Source organism: Rhinolophus hipposideros (genome assembly GCF_964194185.1).
Source record: "Rhinolophus hipposideros genome assembly, chromosome: 14".
In the NCBI taxonomy this organism is placed as follows: domain Eukaryota; kingdom Metazoa; phylum Chordata; class Mammalia; order Chiroptera; family Rhinolophidae; genus Rhinolophus; species Rhinolophus hipposideros.
In genome coordinates this window covers 54,079,093-54,097,623 of record NC_138060.1, presented here as the reverse complement: position 1 = coordinate 54,097,623, position 18,531 = coordinate 54,079,093, and the positions used below count along the sequence as shown (strand labels likewise).

General features: G+C 47.9%; 1 protein-coding gene across 4 annotated transcripts in view; it reads right to left on the bottom strand.

The window, feature by feature from the left end:
- Window positions 1-424: 424 nt before the first annotated feature.
- CTDSPL (CTD small phosphatase like) overlaps window positions 425-18,531 on the bottom strand; it is a 117,615-nt gene continuing 99,508 nt past the window's right edge. For 3 of the 4 annotated variants that reach the window (XM_081072275.1, XM_081072276.1, XM_081072274.1), the window contains exons 5-8: window positions 15,220-15,276; window positions 11,693-11,785; window positions 7,912-8,097; window positions 3,083-4,082 (exon numbers count right to left, since the gene is read on the bottom strand). In XM_081072275.1, the coding sequence (XP_080928401.1) occupies window positions 3,957-4,082; window positions 7,912-8,097; window positions 11,693-11,785; window positions 15,220-15,276 (462 nt within the window). In that variant the 3' untranslated portion in view covers window positions 3,083-3,956. Of the gene's footprint in view, window positions 3,033-3,082; window positions 4,083-7,911; window positions 8,098-11,692; window positions 11,786-15,219; window positions 15,277-18,531 lie in introns of those variants that run through there. The other variant, XM_081072277.1, reaches the window with a different exon arrangement.

Sequence of the window (18,531 nt, the reverse complement as noted above, 5' to 3'; positions counted from 1 at the left end):
GGGAGAAAACTGTCTTGTATGCCCGCCCTCTAATCCCTTGCCATGCTTCATCTGGTAATCACAGCATCTCAGTCAGTACATCCAAGGGCTGTGCAGGCACCAAACAGCACACACCATGCCTGTGGCTCTTACGGGGTGGGGGCTTCAGCTCTCTCAGGCTGCATTAGGAAAGGGCGAGGGTGAGGCAGACTGCTTCTCACAAGCCAGGGGGCCTAACATTGGGCCAAATGGAGTTGTGGCTCTCCCTGAGGTCAAGGTCTGTGGCTCCCGGCATCCTGCAGCCCTGCTCCCATCCACCCCGGCTCTCCGGAAGCTGGGGCATCAGGAGACCCAAGGTGCTGGCATGAAGATGGGCAGGGGGCAGAGCACAGAATAGAGAGAGGTGCTGCCGGTACAGAAGCAGTCCATCCACAAGAGAGCGCAGTTTCACGTGTTTATTTTTGGCAGGAAGGAAATCATTGCAAGCCTCTTGACTGACAATGCTCACCCCTGTAAACGTGCACATTCCACATGTAGGATTTTCTGAGTAATGCTGGATTGTTTATCACATTCAAATGTCCAATAGAAATCCATGACTACCCAGACACCAGCATCTTCACTATTGGGGTGTGGGGCGGGGGGAGGTTGTTAGTCTGCAGAGAAGCTCCCTGGAGAATGGAACAGGAACAGACACCCTCCAATTACAGTACAATGGGAACAGAGGCAGCCAGTCAGTTTTGCACAGGTAACTGCAAGCACTTTAAGCCATCCCCTTCCCTAAGCCCAGCATGCCCACGGGCCATCACAGCACCTTTAACAGCAGAGGCACAAACGTCACGAGGGCTTGACCAGAGGGCTGTGTGGTTCTGGATTTTATTAGAAAGCCAAGAAAGCCATCTTTAAAATATTGGGTTGTAAAATGTTGCCAGATTATAGACTTACAGATTTCTGTTTTGTACCAAAAAGTTCAAATGCTGCGACCATGGCAAGTCAATGTCATTAGGGCATTCTCCTATCTCCAAAGTCATCTCATCAAATTTGTACCATGTCGAAGGAGCTTCCCCACCAACCATCAGCCATGACAGGCGGTGTTCCTTTTCAGTATACAAATGCATCGTTTACAAACAGCTGATGGGTGAAACCACAGACCAACATGTAGGGTGCCAGAGCAATGGAAGACAGAGCAGTGCCAACCTCAGACGTGCCTGGGCACCTCCCCAAGAGGCCCGGCCAGAGATTTCGTAGCATCATAGGGGCCAGAGTCCATGACCCAAGATAGCCCGTCCCAGATCTTAATGTAGAAAACACTTGTTTAGAGACTATTTTCACCTGGTACGGCAAGGCCCATGGAAACACAGGACGTCAGATTTCTCTTTTGGCTAAAGTGTTAAGGATGTTTTGGTAACGTGGGAAGTATATGGCACACGAGAAATAGCTCATCGGTTTCAATTAGGTTTTAAAGCCCACAATTTAATAAAAGGTAATAATTAAAACAATACCCGTATTTACCTTAAAAAACATAAACCCCAAACATTCATCTCATTTCTTGGTCTTATGTTAGAATTCTATTGCTTCATTTACATGTAGATGATTAAAAATATATATATATATATAGATATAGCTATTTTGATTATGTACATAAAGCAGATCAAGGGTTAAAATAAAAATGGCATTTTGGAGTATGGTCAAATAAGGTGCACAGAACCCAGGACCCTCAGAGGGCTGCTGGCCCTCCTGAGAGGTGTGTGTCTGTGTGGCAGGAACCGGGCTCCATCCTCACAAGCTCCGCACTGGCTCAGTGCATGGCACGCACCGTATGGGGAACTACTAGGCGAAGTGTCTGGCTCACGCCTGCCAAGTGTCTTCACTCCATCTGTCACTATTCCTAGGTTTGATTCCCCTGAAATGTTCTAGAATTTCAGTCCTCTCTGCCCCCCCATGCTAAACTAGACCTTGTGATGCGAATCCAGGGGGGCATGGGTAAGGGTGTAAGGCTCTCATCAGGACCGAGTACTATGTGGATTTCAACATGACAGACACCTGACTGTGACATTCACGACATTTAAGGCAGTGGGTTCACCGAATGACTCGTTTTCCAATTCAGGGTTTATGGCACGTACAGATCTGCCATGTCACTGTTATGATCTGTGGTAATGCCGAACAAGGGGCTGTTTCTTTTTTAACTGGCGTGTGGCTTGCTGGGTTTGGAACACTCAGAACGCTGGGAGACCTGGTTACCCCTGAATACTTACTTCTCTTCTGAATGCAGGGCAGTCCACAGACCAAAGTGCTGTTGGGAGGACCTGATTGGCAGCTGACTTCATTATTTTGTGAAGAAAAGCAAACAAGACATTTTACTTTGACCCTCAAGTTCCAGTTTTGTTAGTGCCAGTCGCTCCCCCCAGAACTCTGGCGGAGACCCACCCCACGGAGGACTAAGGCAATGGTGCCAACACGAAATCTTTTTCATTATTTGTTAAGAGCAATACTTTATACTTGTCAAACAAGGAACATGGCACTGCTTAAAAACGTCTCACTGGGAAAGACTGCGAAGGGACCCCTGCCTCAGGAAGGGAGCCCTTCCTCTCCCTGGCTCAGGACAATGAGTCCCACATCTAGACAGGCTTCCCCAACCCTCGGCTCAGAAATAGGCTGTGCTTCAAAAGAGAAGACCAAGAGATGGACTTGGGCCACATCAGTGTGGTGGCTGCTGGAGGCCACCGGTCCTCAAGAGACAACAGTCAGCTTATCATAGGGTCTGATGTTGGCTGCAGTTTACAATGAGCACCACAGCTGTGTGGTGCGCTGGCCCTTTTGTCTTTGTACCTTTCTGAACGCCCATGGCCAGTGCCACGGAAGGGGTACAACTGGTGAGGCTGCAGTGGGTGGGACCCCTATGATTGTAAGCCCGTCTGAGTGTGCAGCTGAGCAGTGAGCAGATTCTGAGCATAGGCACAGTGGCAAAGAACAGTGTAACAGCCGCTGGTCAATTCCATTTGGTGGCAGCACAGTAGCAGCAAAGAAAATCCCCAAACAGCTCCATGTGTATCCAGCTTTTGGAAAGGAAAGATTTAAAAATCAATAAACAGATTTTTCTTTTTTTAAAATCCAAGGGTTTGAGATTCCTGTAACTGCTCTACCCCAAACAACAACAAAAGGAAAAAACAGAAGTATGGAAGTGGTGTGAAAGAAGAAGTCCCATAATGCCACTTTTCAAGGGAAAAGTGTGACCTCAAGACCAATTGGTCACCATCAGAAATCATAATATGAAAGAAGCTCTTGTTTCCTAGTATTGAGCCGCACAATTGCAAATACATCCCAAACTGGGTCAGAAACGAATGGAGACAGACACGGTCATGTAAACTCCATCAGGACCCCGACCCTGTGGCATGCCACAGGTAGTCAGAGCGGTCACACCTGCTGGGAGACAGGCTCCTGGGACTCACACCCCTCCCACGCCACCCCTCCCCCCAGGTTCTAGAAAATTGTCATATTTATCTTCTTAGAGAATCTGAGATAATAAAAGACTGGAAATATGTCGTGTAGAAAAAGTAATTCTCAGCTTAAAATAACATTCAAAAAGGCACTTCATCCTGTAGGAAAGAGATTCTGAGTTGGGTCAGCTGCTCCGAGCTGGGATAGAAGGGGCAGGTTGTCTGCTTGGAAGGGAGGACAGTTCAAAGGAAGTCTGATAGATATCAAGCTTTTTTTGTTTTTCTTCTTTTTTTTTTCTTTTTGGTATGTTTCGAGAAAAGCAAATCCAGTAAAATGCATGTCCCTTTATGAAATTCATTAAAAGAGTTCATTTTAAAATAGCTGTTTCTGTTCTTAAAAAAGAAAACAGGTAAGTACGGCCACGTTCACCGGTGGCCTGGAGCACGGAGTGTCCTCCCTTGAGCTCCCAGGGAGCTGAGGCCGGCCGGTCCCCAAGGCCGGGGCCGCAGAGTGCGCAGGCGGGAGGCGGGCAGAGGCCAGGGCTACCTACTGCAGAGTCTGTGCAGCATGCCGTACACGTTGTCTTCCCGGCTCAGGCCCTCGAAGAAGGGGATGAGGTCCAGCAGCTCCGTGTCCGTCGTGTCATCGAACCAGGACTGCACAGGCACCTGAAGACAGTGGGTAGAGGGAGCAGCAGAATTATAGCTGGGGCGCTGGGCTGCTCCGAGCCTGACGGGGTGCCCGCACTTTTAACATGTTCATTGATAAGGAGGACAGGTATCTAGCGATCACCATCACCATCCTCATTTTGTCTGTTCCCCCGTCCCAACAAAGATCAATCCAAAGGGATCTGGTTCGGGAGACGGCTCAGGAAGGCAAGGTGACGAGTACCCAGTCTGCGTGCATTTGCCTGTTTTGTTTTCCTGTTGCAGAAAAGGTGGCCAGAATACAGAACAGGCGAGCACTAGCCTTGTTACTTGCCAGTTGCAAAAAGCTCTTTCCATTGCACCAAACCAGCTGCCTGCACCTCAGAGCACGGGGAGGCAGAGGTTACCTGCCAACCACAACGCCAGGGAGCCTATGTCACTTGCATGTTGTGTGGCAAAGACAAGTGGAACACTTCCTTGCATGCTCAGCAGGGATCAGTTAAAAGGAGAAGTATAACATTTCAGAACATTCTGAAGCCACAGGCTAAGACAGGATTTTTCCTTAGTTTTAGACAGAAGGGTGATGAGGGTGGTAGTAGGTAGTTCTCAGGGAGAAGAGATTTAAAAAGAAACTTGGGAAACCAAGAGTTCAAAAGTAATATTTTGACCCTTTCACAAATCTGAAGGCTGCTTAGAAACTAACAATTTATTAGGTAACTAAAGAAAAGAAAAGAAGGCAAGGAGTACCAAAAATTGACTACTCCTAGGGGAAGGGGCAGAAATGGAGAAGAGGGCAGAAATGGCCACAAGACTTCTTTAAATTTATCTTTGTTGATAGTTTTGATGTTGGAACCATGTAAATGTATTACATGACTGAAATAAAATTAAACCATTAAAAAAGGCAATAAAAAATGAACCTACGGGTGCACAAAGTTGGTGACATAACCACACAGAACATTATTTCAAGTAATTTTAAAAGAGTGTTTTCGCTGTACGTTTCTCCAAAAAAAACCCTAAATGCATTCAATTGTCTTATTATTAGTAATAATATTAGTACTGCTATTTTGAAATTATTACATACTACAGAATAAATCAAAATTATAATGATGTAAATATCTTTAGGAACCAAGAGTTTCAGCATAAGAGGAGATACAAATACAAAAACAAAAACAAAGAAATTAAATAAAAACTGTTATTACATTGAATTGTAAAAACCAATATGAATTTATGATTTAGTTTTCCTTCTACAAGTATGCCTGTTTTAGCTCTCTCTGTCCAGCACAAAGGGCTAGAAGTGAAGGGCATCACAGTAACGAGAACCCATCCAAACTGTGGTCTTTAAATACCATTTCCACTAATGGGAGCCAGGCTCCATAGAAAAATGGCTGATACCAGGGAAGATGCAAGAAATGGACACAAAGAGCCTGGGACACCTTGTTGTTCCACCAAGTGGGCAGCCATCGAAGAGTATTGTTATCTGAAGGGGTGTTCACCAGCCACAGGTGAAAATCGGAGCACACCGAAGAATAATAAATGGATTAAATTGTAACAATCAAAAAATCCATGAGTTCTGGGCCAGCCCGGTGGCTCAGGCGGTTGGAGCTCCATGCTCCTAACTCCGAAGGCTGCCGGTTCGATTCCCACATGGGTCAGTGGGCTCTCAACCAGAAGGTTGCCGGTTCAACTCCTCGAGTCCCTCAAGGGATGGTGGGCTGCGCCCCCTGCAACTAAGACTGAACATGGCACCTTGAGCTGAGCTGCATCCTGGATGGCTCAGTTGGTTGGAGCGAGTCCTGTCAACCACAAGGTTGCCGGTTAGACTCCCTTGGGCTGTGTCCCCTGCAACTAGAAAACAGCAACTGGACCTGGAGCTGAGCTGTGCCCTCCACAACTAAGACTGAAAGGACAACTTAAAGCTGAACGGCACCCTCCACAACTAAGATTGAAAGGACAACAACTTGACTTGGAAAAAAAAAATCCATGAGTTCAGGACGATATCTAAAAAAAATGTGTTGGGTACTTTTGGAGGTTGCTGGGGCACCAGCTCATTACTCTGAAATCGCAGAATTAAAGAAAAAGAATCAAGACTTTACCCTGACTTCCCTAGTCAAACATGCAAACTGAACTTTAGGGCCATTGAGCAGTCAATGAGGGCAAGTCTGATGGAAAGAAAGGAGTCCAGCTAATAACTGCAGAAATAATCACAGAATTCAGAAATCACCATCTTGCAATTCCTAGTGGAACAGTGGATTTAGCAGTGTTCATCAATGACTGCTTATGGTTTTAGGTGAAAGGGTGATGGGGAATTTAAAAATGGACGAATCCGGCCAACAGCATCTGAATTCAAAGATCAATTTAAAAGCTTTAAAAGTGGGACAACTGACTTACATGCCTCCTGATGTGATACCACAAAGGTACACAATACCACTTATGATGTGTTCTTGAAAAAACAATTGGACCTGATTCTAATCAGGTAGTAGTGACCTAACTGCTTATTTAAAGAAAGTATAATGGCTAGAAAAACATATTAAACAACACCATAAAGCTGCAGCTAGGCAGATCCAGAATGTAGCAAGTTTCTATGAGACAAATAACCAAAATTTCTTCAACAAACAAAAGGCATGGAAGAAAAAGGAAGACGGGGAAGAGAACTGTCAAGATTATAAAAGAATTAAGAGACATATTAACCAAAGCAATGCATGGACCTTGTTTGGATTCTGATTCAAACAATCCAAACGTTAAAATAACATTTTGAGATAATAGGGAAAATATGAATACAGGCTGGATATTAGATAATATTAAGAAAATTAGTTTTGTCAGATGTGATAATGGAATTGTGATTGTATTAAAAAGCAATTCTTATCTGTTAGAGCCACATTACAAAACGCATTATGTTGAATTTGATTAACTCATTAAAAGAACATGTTTAAATATAATAAAATTCTGAAGGTTTATTAAAATGATGTTATACACTAACTAATTGCATCTAGTTTGAACTCATTTTTACATTTTAAGTGAAGCAACCAAGTTCTGGACTCGAGGAAAGGACCTTGTGTAGGTTTCTGTTGAGTCTGAGAAGCCTGGGTTGGGAGGAAGCCTCCTTTCCTGGGAAAGCTGCCTGAACTCAGGGCCTGGTGTGGCAGCTACTGCTGAGGGTCAGCAGTCACTGGTGGGCCTGGCTTTTCTCTCCTCCCCTGGAAACGTAGGGTGGGAGGTGGGAGGGCATCTCTGTCTTGCTGTGAGTCGTGCTCCACCCACTGAGTAGACACTGAGAGCTGCCACGCTCCAGGGAGTTTTATGTAGGAAATGTTCCCATTATATATTTTTAAAACATCATTATGAGGTGGTCAAGCCTGGCAGCCTTATCGGAAGACCTTATTGAAGTGTTTCGTTCATTTTTAAGAAATGCTTCTGTTGAAGAGGTCACCCAGGCCTTCTGAGTCTACAGGGGCCATGAAAACTGGGCAGCAGCCAGCTCCAGGAGGTTCATGACAGGCAGGAACCTTCTCGGTGATAATACTTAAATTGCTAAGAAGAAGATACAGGCTCATGGAGCACTTACCCATCGCAAGCACTGTTCTGCGTGCTTTTCACGTACTGCCACACTGACTCCACCAACAATCCTTTGACATCAGCATTTCTATAATCCCCATTTGACAGATGAGGCAACCGAGGCTCAGTGAGGTTACATACCTTGCATGCCAGGGTCATGCAGTTGCTAAGTGGCAGAATTGGGATTTCACCAAGGAAAGGTCAAGAAACTTTGCACGGTTGCTGGAAGGTATCAGAGTGGTGGCTGCCCAGCAAGACAGCTCGGATGGAGCCCTGCATTTTCTTTGGAGCTACTTACTGCATTCTCGGGGTGGAAGATGTACGAGGCAGGAGAATTGTCCACAATGATCACTTTGCTCAGCTCCCGTCCAAGGCGACTCAGGTCTTTCACGTAGTTCCCACGATGGAAAACACAGGATTCTCTGAAGAGCCGCGCCCGGAACACCCCCCAGCGGTCTAGCAGGTCAGCTACAGGGTCTGCGTACTGGAAAGCAGGGGTCGCAATGAAGGCTGGGTGCCGGAAAGAGCCCAGAATCCCTGACCTACTGCAGCAAGATGCAGGTTACTTTCCTAAAAAGGGATTTAAATCATCGGGTGTTTTAGGATCCTGGTTATTTTCCTCTCCGTGGGTGCAAGACACCCTGGATTCTTCCATTTCTCTCATTTCTCATATCCAATCCATCAGAAATTCTTGTCAGTTCCATCTCCAAAAATATCCTGAATCCACCCGCCTCTCCCTATTTATAACGCCAGCGCCCTATCCAGGCCTCTGTAATCTCTGGCCTGGGGGAGACACATGAACCTCTAGTCTCCCTTTCCCGTTGAGCCTCCTTTCCAGCCCACTCACCAGGAGTAAGGCCCATATTCCTCACCCCGTAGCCTGTATGCCTGCAGCGGCATGACTTCTGTGACCTCTCGGCTCCATCTTGAGTCACTGGAGCCACACTGGCTTTGAACACGGTCAGAACCTCTGCCCAAGTGTTCTCTCTGCACAGAACAGTCTCTTCCCAGCTCTTTGCATGAGCCTCTCCTGTCCCGTTTCTCAGGTCCTGGTTTCCCTTACCACCCACCTAGAGCCCTCCTGCATCTTCCTTTCTGGATATTACTCTATCGCCTCACAGTAATTTCCTTCATGGAGTTATCACCATGTGGGGTTACTTTATTTTCTCTCCATTGTCAGGGCCCAGGCCTTGCTGTCCTGTTCACCATGACATCTCCAGCACCACTCATGGTAGGGGCCCTGCGAATACTAGTTTCATCAGTCAGTCAAGGAGCCAACTTGGAATTGGGCTCGAGTGGCATGTGGCCACACTGCCCCCTAGAGGTGCTCCGGGCAATTGGGCAAGACCTGTCCCTGACCGTGTCAGGACGGAGCAGACACCCACTTCCATTTACTTAGAGCCCTGGAGTTTACGACAGGGAGTTTGTGCCCAGCTTACTTCTGGGGTTCATCCTGCTTGGCCCTCTCTCATGGCCTGGGGAATTTTTCCCAAAGCAGGCTGAACTGGATAAAGAAATAAAGGGGTCATCCCCAAGGGAAAACCTTCACACATGAAGAGGTCTAAAAGACTGGGTCAGATTGAGTGGCTGGAGCTGGAAGCAAAGAAGCGCCAGCTCCAAGCCCGATGTGAGGCCAGGCCTCAGCACTAGGATAAAAGTGAGGGCACCAGGTGTCACCAGGTACCCAGCGACTAGCGTGGGAGGCAGGAAGCAGCCGAGGCTGGTGCTGGCGGGAAGGCGGGCAGTGGAACACACAGCAGCCCCTGAGGGCAGAGCAAACGCCAGCAGGGCTGCAGCAGCAGCAAGCAAGCCATGGCAAAGTCCTCCTCTCTCCAGCGACATCCTGACGGAGGCAGAGTCCAGCAGCAGGCTGCATTTCCTGTTCACTGCGTAGGGAGGGCGCTCAGGGCACTGCAGGTTTCTGCTGGGGAGGGTAGCCTAGCACCACAGGGGCGGGTTGAAGGGGGCTGATTCTAGATGGAAAGGATGATTCATTTCCTCATGATCATTGATACTGGTAGTGGCGTACATCTTTCAAGGGAATTCTAAGTCTAGGGGCTCCAGGCCTTAGAGATGAATGTGGGGAATGTAGGCTTCCTGAAGGCAGGGACTTTGTGTCTTTTGTTCTCTGCTGTATCCCCGGTGCCTAGTCAATGCTTGATATACAGTAGGTACGAAGTAAATATTTGTTGGGTGAATGAGTGAATGAAGGAAACTAAGAGGAGGACAGATACTGAAGGGCTCTGACGGCAGTGTAGGGTTCCTGCTGGCCCTGGGGCGGTGGGCCAGGAGGTCCGCTGCACTGATGGTGCTGGCTGGGAGCTGAGCCCAGGGCCAAGAACTGGGGAGTGCCCACCTGTCCTGAACTTGTGCACCAGGGAGGAGAGAGGCTGGAAGGCCGCACTGGGGAGCTGATTTGGCTGAGCCAGGCTGGAGTGGCAGTGAGAGAAGGGTTGGAGAGACAGATGGAGGGGCAGGTGGGAGCAGTGCAGGAAAACAGACTAAACAAGGATGTTTAAGCAGGTGCTGGGGGCAATGCCAAGGAAGAGTGTTCTCAATTTTGCCAAAGAAGAAAACAACTCTTAATCCGCTGACAGACACTGGTACAATCTTCCTGTTTACTATTTCGTGGGGTACCCCTTCAGGCTTCGCAGCACCCCAGAGCACTGTCAGAAGAACTGCTGACACTATAGTACAGTTAGGCTTGGTACCATTCCTCTGATGGTACCTGCTGGGGAAGATTATGATTCCCTGAGGCCACGTCCTCTTTTTAACACACGAGGGTCAGACCCAGGCTCTGCAGCCCCTCTACCGGCTCATGCTTTAAGGCCTGGCAATGAGCCTGGCACACGCTTTGCTGGAGGGTTTCTCTCTCACTTCGGCCATGACAGAGAGATGGCTCAATACGGGGACTCCCAGACTGACAAGGCAGTATGTCTGGAAAACCGGAGTCAAAGTTCCCAACATGCAGAGATGAAGGGGGCCGACGAGAGACAGGACATGGGGGAGGGAGCTGCATGTGAGTCCTTGGAGCAGCTCTGTGACAGGCAGATGGCTAACTTGAGCCTCACAAAGCTCATCTTTGGGGCCACTCCGGGTCCCTGAGGGCCGCCAACAAACGGCTGGTGTCAGCCCCATCAGAGTCAACCTTGGAGAGGTGGTCACGGCACGGACTTCTTCTGAGGAGTGGGGGTCCGCCTGTCTGCCCCACACAGCGCAGGCACCTCAGCACACCTGTTAAAGGAGACACTAAAGCCTCTCAGGGGTCCTGTGAACCGGGTAATTCCCTTTAACAGAGGGAGAGGGCAAAGAAACCAGAGTATTTGGTCAGAGCCAGTGTAGACTCTGGGTCAGAGATTCAGGCCAAGCTCTAGGACCAAAATGTGTGTGAATTATTTGATCATCATCGTTAATAATTATGGTAATAAATGAGCACCAGGAGCATGGACTGTGTGACGGCGCCCAGCACAGCATATGGAACACAGCAGGTGCTTCACGAACACTTGCTGAATGGGAGTAAGGCACTGCGCTAAGCCCTTTACATGCAGGATTTCTTTGGATCCACCCCACCAGGCAGATGAAGTTATTATCCCCAATTTATAGAAGAAACTGAGGCAAGAGAAGTACAGTAACTTGCCTGAGATCACAGGGCTCATTAGGGCAGTCAGAACTCTCGTGCGGCCCGTGCCCGTGGGTGAATCTCTGACACTCATCTCTCCTCCAAACCTGTGTAAGTTAACCCAAGGGAACAGAGGCTGGAGCCTCTAGCATTTGGTTGCCAGTGAACAGATGAGATGCAGACACCCTTTTTTGGTTACGCTGCACACATTTGTGATTTCCTGCTCTGTGGACAACCACCTTTAGGGGGCTTCCTGCAGCAACTTCATGGAGCATTTGTTCCAAGGGCTCCCTGTCACCATGGTAACCCAGAAGCCTTTCAGGCTGGTGCATTGCACATGGCCTGCATCCATCCCATCTGGGATGGGAATGTGTCACCATAGAAACAGCTTCCCTCACCTTAACAAAGGGCTGTTTGACAGATAGGGGGTAGGGGTGGAGGGGCTGGGAGCTGGACTCACCTTGGCCAAGCTGGCAGTAAAGAGCACACACTCAAAGAGCTGTCCCATCCTCTGGAGGAACTCGTCTACATGTGGCCGCTTCAGCACATACACCTGCAACGGCAGGAAACAGCAAGCTGGTCAGTCATAGCAGTTGCTGGGGATGGCCGGGGGCCCAAATACCAGGGTAGGAAGAATTCCTGAAATGGTTCCGGCCTCCTGCTCCCGGGGTCTGTGTGTGGTATGGAGACCCTGATTATATGAGGGGCTACGTAGTCAGATGTGGCACTTCAGGCCTGATACATTTTTCAGATTGGGTTCCAGGTCTGAGTTTGGTTCAGATGCTCCTCCCAAGGGAGAGAGGTACTGAGAGTCTCGGGGATTTTCAGAACCAGTGAGTGGAAGGGTTGTGCCATTTGTGAGAAACAACTCATTCATTTCACATGTGTTTCTCAGCACACGCTCTGGGTCAGGCCCTATGTGGACACAGGCCATGGTCTAGGGGGTGTCCTTTTGGAGGTGCAGGCCTGGCCTGGCAGGTCTGCTGCCACCTTCTTGTCTGACTAGAACACCTTCCCTTGCTGGCACGGCCCGGGGAGGAAGCGCAGGCCCAGCAAAGCTGCAAGAAGTGCCATCTTTGTTGGTCTGGGAAGCCATCCACCGGATACCACAAAGGTTACTCTGCTTGGGCTTGGGATAGAAACAGATACTTCGGGGGATGTGAAGTCAGCCTAATCCAAGGCCCCGGAAATGAGCCACCAGGAGGGTCCTCCAAGCAAAGAGTAGACTTTCCTAGAGTGGCTGGGCTCTGTGCTCCTGACTAGGGAGCCTGAACAAATCTTAGCAAACAAGGGAGATGGGAGAGAAGGCAAAGTTGGTGAACCAAGACAGAAGAGGTAAGAGGAGGGAAAAACTAATTAAAACTTGAACAAATTCCATTTGAAATTAGCCACTACCCTAAAATAAATCAAACTTGTTAAAATTCAATTCAATTCGTATTTACTGAGCGCCAGCTTTGTGCTCAGTCTGAAGCAGTTACAAAGATGAATTAAACACAGGCCTTGCCCTTAAAGAGCTCACAGTCTAGAGCAGACACACAAAAAAGTGTATCAAAAACCAACACGCATAATGAAAGCTATAGTAGAAGGATAAATTAAGGACAATGAATTTCCCTCTCAAGGGGATGGAATCACAGAACGTGACACTTGGCCTGGACCTTGGAGGATGATAGGAGCTCACCAGGCCGATAAGGATAAGTGAGCTTCCAGGCAGAGGAAACAGCATGCATCAGCATGCATCGTGGCTGAAAATACCGGGGGGTGTTAGAGAATGGCCAGAGCCCTGCATGACCAGCCCTTCAGAGGCAGCGACAAAAGAGGGAAGATGGGGGACAGGAGAAGAAGTGGCTGAAGATGAAGTGTGCAAGGCAGGTCAGGGTAGTATGTGTGGGGCCATGAGTGGCAGATGGAACAGTTTGGATATCCTATGGGAGGAGTGACAGAGGCAACTCTACAAGGGGGGCTCTGTGTCAGAGGATGTGCTGCTGGCAGAGAAATTCTACACAGAGCCAGGGCTTGCTGGGAAACTTGTGGTCCACGAAGAGTGGAGCAAGCAGGGGTCCGTGGCTGAAGAGATAGTGAGGCGCCCGAGGAGCAGCATGGTCTGGGGTGGGTGCCAACAGGGCTCTGAGGACCTGGGAGGCCAGGGTGAAGGGCTGAGGGCAGGGCATGTGCCTGCAGTAGCTCCTGGTGCCCACTTTGCCCATGAGACTTGGTGCCAGGGAGGGGGGTGGCCTGTGGTCCTCAGTAACCCTGGGAATACTGCTTGGAAAGCAAGCTTTGCGACATGCAAAGGGCAGGAGACTGATTTGGAAACTCTGGTGTTGGTGCCTCTGGCAGAGAGTAAGGTCCCGGGCCCGGATGCCGGCGTTCAGGCCCGCGTCCCCGTGCAAGTAACCAAGAATAGGCCCCTTGGGACCTGCACAGCCTATCCTGGATTACTTGAACGAGGCCACGGCCTTCGCCAGGGCCTTGGTCCTCCTCCTGGCGCCTGCGGCTTCCTTCCCTCAGGAGAGAGTTTCTGATCCCAGCCCTGGTGCCCCGGGGTATCTATCGCCAAGTGAATCATAGCGCCGTCTGGAGGGTGGCTGCGGGGGCTGGGCTGGCTCCTTCGAGAATGGTCTGGTCATAGCAGGTCAGGCCCCGAGGGTCAGGCTCACAGTCACGAGGTATTAATTTCCCTCCTAATTCTTGCCATGCCAATGGGCAGCCTCTTCTTTGTCTCATTACTTTGTAACATAAGCCAAGATAATAAATGCAGAAGCCTTAACTGCTTCTCAGATACCGAGTTAATTCAGTTGATGCTTTTGCAAATGTTAAATGCCCAAGTGCCTGCTGTTTTGGTTCCCTAATGAGTTTTAAAAGCATGAAGTGTGGGGATACCCGGGCCAAAGCTGCCTTTCCCGGGAACGGATTCCTGGCAGGGGAGGGGAGGGACTGGGAAAAGAGCCTTGGGCAGGGGGCAGGAGACGGGAAGTTTCATTTTAATTCTTCATATTGTATGAATTGAGCCAACCCTTTCTCTGGCTGAGTCTCAGTTTCCCCACCTGGACAATGAGGTGGCTGGGCCACCTGATTTCCAAGGCCTTGCCAATTCGGACACCCTCCACTCAAGGGCCAAATAGACTACTGACATTGTTAAAGAAACACACCCTGTCATGGGTCAAGCACCAAGAGAGATTTCCCTTCCTGGGATATGAACACATCAGTCCAGAGACTCACTTTAAGACAGTGGGGTGGACAGCAAGATGGTCAGGTCATCCGTGTGGTAAACTGACCAAAGCTCTCCCACTCTTCAGCCTCCAAGGCTAGTTTTCCTACAGTGTTTCCAATATGTTCCTAAATGAAGCTGTTCCCAGAGGAGCTTCATGCAGATAAAGGAAAAAATATCAAAACAAAGAGGCATGCCAACTGATTAGGGTATCTTTACTCAAAGCTGCCTGCTATCCAAACACTCACACCTGTCTCCCTTTCTCTTTTGTTTGGGTTTTTGCTAAAAATTCACTGGAGAATATGATGCAGGAGAGACAAGATCAGGCTGGAATGGCTGGCATGAGAAATGGAACCTTTTCCTGAAAATCCACCATAAGTGGGTATCCTGTGGCATTTTCCTGTTGCCTGCTAGGAGAGTAGCTGAAAGCAATTACATGAGGAAGTTAATTAGACCATCAAGCTAGGCCAATGGGGGAATATGGAAATTTCTAAAAGTCTGCATCAAATCAAAGAACTATTTCAACTTGCAACTACATCTAAACATCTAATATTTACAAACAGACTATAGTTTCCCTTATAAATTCAGCATATAAATAAATCCGTCAGAGTGAAAAAAAAAGTAGAAAACAATGATATTTATTTTACAAAGTTTGCTTCCTTTTGATTTAGTAATAAGATTACTATTGAAATGGGAATTTAGAAATAAAGTTCATCAGAAATGTAATAACTAAAAAAAAAAAAGCTAATTGAAACTCTGATTTAGCTTTGATTTCTTACCTGATGTATAGTTCCATCGATTTCAACCGGAACAATAAAATCAGCATTACTAATAGGCTGGAGAGAAAAGAAAACTATAATTAATACGTCTGAAAGAATGAAATAAAATTGGAAAGATTGGCAAGAAAACAATGTTGCCTATACCGATGTTTTTATTATTGGAAAAAACAGTTCAGGAGAAGCATGCTGAAGCATGCCTTGGTTCCTTAAAATAAGCACAAGCAGGAAAGCACATTATTTTCTGTTCTGAATATCGTTACACGTTCAGCATCTTGGTCCAACCTGCTTATCACCTGCCTCACCTCAACCAAGAAGGGTAGGGAGCCTGGCTAGGAAACAGGGCTCCTTAGAAATTCCAGCTTTTGCTTGAAGCCCTGCCAGGATGATGGGGAACCATGCTGGCCACCAGGGGGAGGAGGTGAGAGCCCAATAGGCCCAGAGAACAGGGCTACTTGGGGAGGAGAACTGATACTGAACCCACAAGTGCAGGCTGCCCTGGGATGGGCTGCTCAGCAGGAGACGCTCAGCGCATGGACACAAAGCAGGGCCAAGGGCTGTGGGATGAAGTCAGAGGCCGCAGATCCACACCCTTGGGCAGGCTCTTCCCATCTCTGCTCTTCCACAGCCACAGTAACAGGTCTTGTGAGTGTCCATGGATGGTTCCATATAGTCCTGAGCACTAGTGATTTCAGGTCACCCTAGACTGCTCTGCTCGAAGGAACACAATACCCGGCACCCTTGAAAACGGCTGGATATTTAAAATAACGCTGACAGTATTAAGGACATTTAAAATTCAAATATGATGCTTCAGCACACACTATATTCTCAGTGATGGACTCACGTAGAGCTCTAAATGTTATTCCACAAATTAGGAAACTACTCGATGAACAGACCCAAGAGAATCACTAGGCTGCAGACCCCTGGGACAATAGGAGAGAGATGGAAGTAAGGAGAACGTATGTGGTGGCCACTGGGCAGGGGTGTCGGGTACAGAATCTCTGTTCAGACTCTGAACTGGGGTTTGCCGTTAAGTCCATCACTGTACAAATGCACATTCCTCTTTGATATGCAAACTGAAAAATGTGAAAAACACTAGATCAGAGAACCATTACCAAGTACTCAGTAGAAGGCCTGAAGCTCAGTATAACTTAGTTTATTCACTTCTACGGTTGGAAGGCCTAGGACAAGTTCAGTATTTTGAAAGTTCACCACTAAAATACAGAATCATACTAAAAACAAAACAAAAGGGAAGACGGAAGGAAGAAACTCTCACAAGGCATTAGATTGTGAAATCATATTCCACAGAGTATATGAAAAGAGAAAAACCATTCCCCGGCTCAGAACAAGCAGCTGTCCTTGATCTCCTGTCACGTGTCAGTGCAAAGGTCAGGCATGCCGAAGCCAGAGTTCTTAACATGGGTCCATGAGCCTGGGTGTTGTACATTTTCAAGGAGAGAGGCTCACAGCTTTCAGGCTCTCAAAGGGCTTTGAAATGCCCAGAACATTAAAAACCATACAATACAGAATATTCTGCTTGCAAATGTAGGCAGACCAGGGAGAGAAGAAATGAGGAGATGCTCTTCACATCAGCTTGTCCCATCAGTGCCCTGTGAGCAGAGCCTGGAGACACCAGGGGCTGCCAAGGCCCTGACTTTGGAGCCAGGAAACCCTAGGAACCTTGGGTGGTCTGGCCAGCATTGCTCAGACTCCTGGAGCTGCTTGAGGGGAAGCTGTTGCTGCTGTGAAGGCAACTGACCCCAGCACTAAAGGGCTTCCCTCCAGAGGGCCTTGAAAAAGTCCTGAGCAACTTGCTGACAAGGGAAGAAAGGCTTCTTCCAATGCTCTTCAGAGCTGAGCTGGGACATAAGGCCACTGCAGCCCTGGACCAATCCTGGAAGGCCCTGGGGCATGACGTGGTACCTACATGCCCCCACAGCCAGACAGGCTGTTTCTCACTGCTAGAGGTAAGTGTGGCCCCTCCTCCACTCTCCCAAAGGACTCAAAGATAACACCTGGCCTTGTCCTGTCAAGGAAAGCCTCTGTTAAGTGAGAAGCAGGCACAAGGGAGGATGTCTCTGGCATTAAGGTCTTCTGGCCAATTTGACGGCTCTTCCACTCCCCGTACAACCATCAAAGGATGACTATGGCTCACGTGAGACACAAACCCCATCTTGGACGGTGGCTTTCATGTCTCTTAGTGAAGTAAGGGGCGTCCCGGGCTGATGGTATGAAGAGGAATGTGGTCCCACTGGCCAGCAGCAGTACGACAGTTCCATAGCCAAAACTATGCCCAGGCATATAGGATTAGGACGTGCTTCTCGCCAGCACACCGATCCTCTAGTTCCAAACCTTTTCATCATTTGCCTCTTTTAAGCAATTTATTCCATTTCAAAACAATGGAAAATGGTTAATTAACTCATTTCTTAATAGTGTTGCCACAGCTGTCCCTGCAAGGAGGCCCTTTGGTCATTTGTAATGTTTCCTGTTATTCTGGTGGGGAGGTGGCGAGCGGGAAGGTGATAGAAGTAAGGCTGTGTGACGTTCACTTACATCACTGCAGCCCCGCACCCTTCAGCAGAGAAGTCATACAGGTGGATACTCATTTAGCTAGAAAGCTTATAAAATCTCCATGGTTGTTGTCATGAAAATGGTCAACATAAATGGCTGAATCTGTTCAAATACCCATAACCCTGGAAGTCTTTCTCAGTGTTGAACATCTTTCAAAAATTGGTCTGGGCAAATGTCCAGGATAGCAGGTTGTTTTGACAGCGCTTCCCTGCCCCTCCTAATAAGCATATGGTGCTCCGGTTACCTTGACAAATACACAGTAGTGTCCTGGGCATTGGTGCACGGATTGCCCTGTGCCACCTGAAAACGATTTCTGCAAGGCTTAGAGTGTTGGAACAGTCAAGTCTCATAAGAAAGAGAGAGGTCTAATGATACTGGCAGCCCAGCGCTTTTCCCCTCAAACTAATTATGTTAATGTTCAACTACTTGAGTTAATTTTCATCTGTGTTAATAAGCGCCTGTTACTGGGATTTCTTCATGAGCAGTGAAGTCATACACGAATAACCACATGCTTTCACCTCCCTTTTTTTTTTTATGGTTTTTCTCCTTGAGTCTGTTAAAGTGCTGAATTACTTTTATTGATTTTTGAATGTCAAACCCACCTTGGATTCCTAGAATTAATCCTCTTTGGTTGTGAACATTGTCCTTTTTATGTATTGCTGGGTTTGATTTGAAAACATTTTATTTAGCATTTTTGTGTCTATGTTCATGAACTATATTACTCTGTAATTGTCCTTTCTTACA